At 37.3% G+C, this 6,283-nt stretch overlaps 1 protein-coding gene across 1 annotated transcript; it reads right to left on the bottom strand.

Annotated features, from left to right (window-relative positions):
* Positions 1-363: 363 nt before the first annotated feature.
* Positions 364-5,072, bottom strand: LOC106123615 (glycerol-3-phosphate acyltransferase 1, mitochondrial-like; the record flags this gene model as incomplete). Its single annotated transcript, XM_013320030.1, has 7 exons — positions 364-596; positions 1,038-1,173; positions 1,681-1,865; positions 2,662-2,860; positions 3,351-3,586; positions 4,780-4,874; positions 4,961-5,072. Coding segments are annotated over 7 exons (1,196 nt in total), but the record flags the coding sequence as incomplete, so codon positions are not given.
* Positions 5,073-6,283: the final 1,211 nt, after the last annotated feature.

Here is a 6,283-nt window from a genome sequence, read left to right as displayed (position 1 = left end):
TAAAGTCGTAGTATTTCAGTTAATAGAAAAAAATAAATTCCAGCTTGGTACAGCAAAAGGGTCTTGACAGATAGATAGACGGACGGTTTTTTTTTTGTGACTGAGTAGTCATTGTTTGCCTTGAAGAAGCATTTACAGCTTCACCGGGCTTGAGGTGGCCGAGTGCAGATGGCACTTAGCCTGAACCTCGTTTAAGAGTAACAAGACTCGAGGGCTTCCTCAGGAGCCTCGGGTCGAGCTGTTACTTCGTTATTGTTACCGGATTGGACAGACGGAAGGGTTATAAGGGTTCCGTTTCTTACTTTTGAGGGACGGAACCCTAAAAATGTTCAGCTTTATTTGACCTAAAAAAAAGCTTTTATGTCACAGAGTACCAGGATTCCATAGGTAGATATTAACCTGTATTTCGGAGAGGACGTCACAGGAGACCAGGGTACCTATGGCACTGAGCATGGTCTCCTCGATGCGGGTGCAGGGCGGGCACAGGATGAACTCCTGACTGAGCACCTCGCACAGCTGCAGGGATGACTCTATCAGCTCGCTGTGTCGCACTGTGTCCTCATCGCTCTCACATACTATGCTCTCTAGTGCCGTAGCTGGAAGTTAACGTTCATATAAATATTTTATTATCAATCTTATAATCTCACATTTCAATTTTACTAATATTATAAATGCGAATGTTTAGATACATGGATGGATGGATGGATGAATGGACGTAAGTTTGAATGTATCTCCAGAACGGCTGAACGAATCTTTATGAAATTTGGCATACATAGTTTGGAAAGACGCATAGGCTAATTATGTTTTTTTTTTAATTCCGAGCGGACGGAGTCGCGGGCGACAGCTAGCAATATTATAATGTTGAATGTGTGAATGGATGTTTGTCAGAAGGAAGGTATCGCTAGAACGGCTGCATCAATTTCGCTAAAATTAGACAAACATATAGAATATAGGGAAGTTAATAAAATTTAGCAAACCGCAATGATCGTGAGGTGGTGTGTAGTTTACAAATGCGTTATAACCTTTATTATGCTTACCAAGTATAGCTGGTGCGGCGTAGTGCGCGACGAGTGCGTTCGCGTAGTATGAGAGTTCAAGTGCAGCTGACACTGTGGGCTGTGCGCGCACTTGACGTCCGTCACGTCGCACCAGACCACGACCTAGCATCTCCAGCTAGAACAATATATATACATCTTACTAATATCATAAACGCCAATGTTAGTATGGATGGATATTTCATTGAAGATATCACCAGAATGACCGAACGAATTTCGATGAAATTTGGCCAACCATATAATAACATAATCTGGAAGAACACATAGGCTACCAATTATGTTTTTTTTAATATACGCGGACGGAGTCGCGGGCGACAACTAGTCTGTACATATTGACAAAATGTTTATTTTGTATAATATACCATACATAACTATATAAAAATATACGATCACTATAAAAAAATTAAAGTTAGTTTTTTATTAACTTTGTTTTTTGCTTTTCTTCAAAAAAGAAATCTTGCCACAATAAGGGTTAAGTTTCATGACACATTATAATAAATTAAAAATAGCTTAACTCCCGTCGGGGTCCATACTAAAAGCGAGTACATCGGACGAACATACATGAATATTTTAGCCGTATATATATAAGTTAATATATTTATAAGCAGTCGTAAGTTACACATACAGCATGTTTGACAAGTGAGCTGGTATCTCCTGTGTAGCCGAGGTCCCTGCCAGCGGCTTGCAGCGCTGCACCGCGCGCCTCCACACAGCGCTGCAGCTGCTGCAGTGTACAACCGCGACGCTGTTCACTCAGCAGTACGTATGATAATACGTTTGTTGACATCAGAGCTGTTGATTGTGCCGCGTCTGAAACAACAACATCTATAGTTTTAGACATCACTAGCTGTCGCCCGCGACTCCGTCCGCGCGGGATGAAAAAAAAATGTTGGCCGATTCTCAGAGCTACTCAATATGCTCACAAAATTTCATGAGAATCTGTCAAGCCGTTTCGGAGGAGTATGGGAACGAAAATTGTGACACGACAATTTTATATATAAGATTAGTTAAAATCCTTTGGTACGAATGGCGCGCTTTCGTTACAAAGTCAAGTGTCAGAATGAATAGTGAGGGGACATAAACGTCGATATTTTAATAAGGCTAATGTTGTGCCAGTACACCGGCACAACACAAGCCTTGTTGTATTTTCTTCCAAACAATACATATTGATAAAATTTATTGACTATTTTAACTGTAGTGAGACAACATAATATAAATTAATAAGGAACGGCTAAACTCCCGAGTGGGGTCCATCCTTATGACGAAGAATCCTTAATAAGGATTCTTCACGGTCAAGTCGCGTCTCAATATGCGTTTGTATGTAATATCGAAAAAACATATTTCGTACAAATGATGTATTCGAGTAGCTGATAACTAAAAACCATTTTTTTTTTATCTGTCTGGATATTATATCTCTCCGTGTTTGTTTTAGGTCATCTTCGGAACTGGTGGACCGATTTTAACGGGACTTGGACGGAAAGGTAGCTAATGAACGCGAGCATGTTATAGGCTACTTTCTTCCACAGATGAAGTCACGGGCGATCGCTAGTCGGCTATTTTCAAAATACTCCAGTAAAATTAACAACTCATCCATATATGAACTAACCGTATACAAGATGTCTGCCGATAGCTTCGACCATCATCTTATGATCAGTTGTGACGTCAGCACCGTACAGACTGGAGTGGCTGTGGTTGTACAGGATCTGACGGTCCAGGTTCACAGCCAGGTTGTTGTTGGGTGGAGTGAGACAGCGCTCGATGGGCGCCTTCAGGTAATTGTACTTCTGGAATGATGTCACTAACTCCTGTTCACAGATAAACATATCTTAAAGAGAACTGTCATAATAAAAAGGACAGCAACGCATCTGCGATTCCTCTAGTATTGCAGATGGGCGTCGATAACTCTTACTCTTATTAAAAAAAAAACAAATGAGTTGTAATTTAAGACATCTGTATTTTTTATATTACTAGGTGACAAACGAACAACCTGTATTCGCCGAAATTGTGATACTGGGTATAGAAATCTGCAATTGCAGATGTGTTGCCTATCTTTATTCAATGGAGGGAACAACAACAGAGAGAGAGAGAATATTTCCCCTTCCTTGATCGAAGGAGGAGAAGCATAGGTAAAGAATATTTGCATTTCTATATTTATCATAATTGAACTGTAACTGTCAAATTATATTTCAAATGAATAGGAAATAAATGTATGTACATATTCCGAGAAGGCTTATAGAAATTTAAAGTCAACCCTTACGCCGCCGTTACTTAATTTCATTGTGTACCAAAACTGACCTTGAGCGATATAGGCTGGTTGAAATCAACCCTTATCCCGCCGTGGTTGGTATTCAACGTCCTCCAGATGCCTCGCAAAGCCGACCAGAAGGTCTCCATTTGTTTCGGCATACCAAGTTGCTCGCGCACAAAACTGCCGTCTACCAACCGCTCGTAGTTCAATGTTACTGGTACTAGAAGGGCATCGTCAATCGTACCATCCAAATACGCGTCCATTATCACAGATAGAATGCCAGCTGGAGTAAAAAAAAAACAAAAAATTCTTACTAAATCGTTTTCAATTGAGGAATTAAGTGGCATATGTGTTCTTCCAGACTATGTTCTTCATCTATGACAAATGTCATCGTGATCCATGAGGCCTTTCTGGATATGGATGAATGGATGGATGGACCTTCTAACAAATATCCATATCTCTAGAACGGCTGCATTCATCTAACTGAAATTTGATAAAGATGTAGAACATAGTCTGGAAGGACACATAGCCTACTTATTAAGTTATTCTTAAATACCGCGCAGACGGAGTCGCGGACGACAGCTAATGTTTTGCTAAAGGAATTTCTACAGAGTTATAACAATGGATAATATATATATTCAAAACCTATTGTCTTGTATATTATAATTAAGAATTGTCGTTTACCTACCACAGATTTCACCTTTATCCAAGAAAGCAGGAAAACAATAAAAACAAAATTTACACATGTCAAAGGTCAAACGAATATTCATTTGTAAATAAGATTGTGTAATTCTAAATAAAAAAAAATCTTAAATACAAAATAAATCTATTCGAGATATGGTTAATAAGGAAATTCGAAAGTACGACAAAAAAAATTAATATTATTTGCAATTTTTCTACATTTGTAAAAGTTCCATTAAAATTAGACAATGAATTATTTATATTTTAATTCATTTTTATAGCTTTTCTGCAAATTTACTTTTTAAATATAATTTACGTAAATAAATTCTTTACGTACATGTGATTAAGTAAATATTATACACAAGTACAAATCAATTTAATATTTTATATTAACAGTTCTTCGAAATAAATTTTTATTGTTCATCATCATCATCATCAGCTCACTATACGTCCCCACCGAGTTGCTCGGAGCCTACCCTAAGTTAAGGGTGATTAGGCCATAGTCAACCACGCTGGCCCAGTGCGGGTTGACTTCCCACATATCATTGAATTTCTTCTCAGATATGTGCAGCATCACGATGTTTTCCTTCACCGTAAGAACGTAGGATAAATGTACATATGTAAATCGGAAATCGAAAAACACATTGGTATATGGCGGGATTCGAACCCAGGACCTGCAGATTGCAAGTCAAGCGCTTGACCCCTGAGCCACCGACGCTCTTATTTTTATTGTTATTTATACTAAAATATTTTTCTTTATATATGGATTAATAAAGAAATAATAAAAAAGTTAACCTTTTGGCGGCTGCGGTTTCCCCGTCCTTGTCCGTCCTCCTTCTATAAAGAACTCCAAGTTGTTGTTCGCTCCCAAACTGTTAAGAATGTAGGCCCTGAAAAAAAATAGCCACATTTGTTTTTTAATTTAACTATTAATAAATACAATTTCTAATTAAAAAAGTATATATAAGTATTTTACCTGAGAGCTGACTTGTAAATAGGATCGCCGTGGTATTCGGAACCGTCAACTCGTCGTCTTATGTAAAAAGCTCCACAACCACGCAAAATCCAACTGCAAAAAACAAACTTATCTATAGACAAACATTTGTAAATAAAATTACGATACAAGATTTCATAATGAGTAGTTTTTGCTCGCGACTTTGTCTGCGCTGAATTTCTAAAAGGATGAAAAGTATCGCATGCAACATTCTATGTCTGCCTTATTCCTATTACACATCTCAACCGTTGCGGAGTTATGGAGTAAATATTTGAATCAAATATACCACGAGTACCTTACACATTTCCGGGACCATAGGTAGCTTATGTGTACAGTCAGCGTCATATAGATCGTCACAGACAAGATATGCAAATATATAGGTACACCAAAAGTATTCAATTATATCGGTACAACAAAAGTCCTCAAATTGATAGATACATTCACCCTGCTCAAATACATCGGTACATACACAGCGTCAAATATATGAGTACATGCAAGATGCTCATAAATATCGTAGCAGCCACAGCGTCATAAGTAACGAAGCAGTCAAGGTGCGCAAAAATATCGGTACATTTGACAAAATTGAACTCTATCTCTATATACTTGTGATACAATTTGGAATAAACTACTTCTGTTACATTCATTTGACACTTTGTATTAACATTATAGGTTGTCCGGAAAGTTCGTTCTGATTTTCGATGTAAAGCTTACAACAGACTGTAGCTGAAGTGGATTCATCTTCGGATTTCCACCATTATCAAACGTCACAAAAATTTCTTTATTGTGAATAATTTCATTTCATTGGTTGAGATAAAAACTATTTTTTAAAATTTTAGCCAAAAATAAAAGACGTTTTAGGTATAGTGTCGTACCAATATAATTTAAAAACATTTCCAAAAATTTAAGAGAACAGGGCTTAAATTTTTCTTATAAAGCGGCACGAACTTACTGGGCAACCCAATATTTTTCTTCTCCTGTCATAACGCTTAAATATTAAAGTTTGTCACGCCGAATATGACAGATACGTAATAACTAATATCAAATTTTGCCTTGTCACAATATATACTAGTTTGGCGCAGTGTTCTAGTATGTTTGCCGTAATATGTTTAATAAGTTTACCGGTTCGAATCTCAGGCTTCTTTTTTTATCATTTTATCAATCACGGGGTTATTTTTTCATAACTAGTAAAAATTTGGTAATGAAAAATTTTGCTCGACAATTTTTTTTTATAATTTTCGCTGTCGGGTAGAAAGAAATTTAAATAAAGTTAACAACAATTAGGTCAGACCATCGTGGGTGAAGTGA

The sequence above is a fragment of the Papilio xuthus genome, unplaced genomic scaffold (genome assembly GCF_000836235.2).
Source record: "Papilio xuthus unplaced genomic scaffold, Pxut_1.1 DF826050.1, whole genome shotgun sequence".
Classification (NCBI taxonomy): domain Eukaryota; kingdom Metazoa; phylum Arthropoda; class Insecta; order Lepidoptera; family Papilionidae; genus Papilio; species Papilio xuthus.
This window is presented reverse-complemented; position numbering and strand designations above follow the sequence as displayed.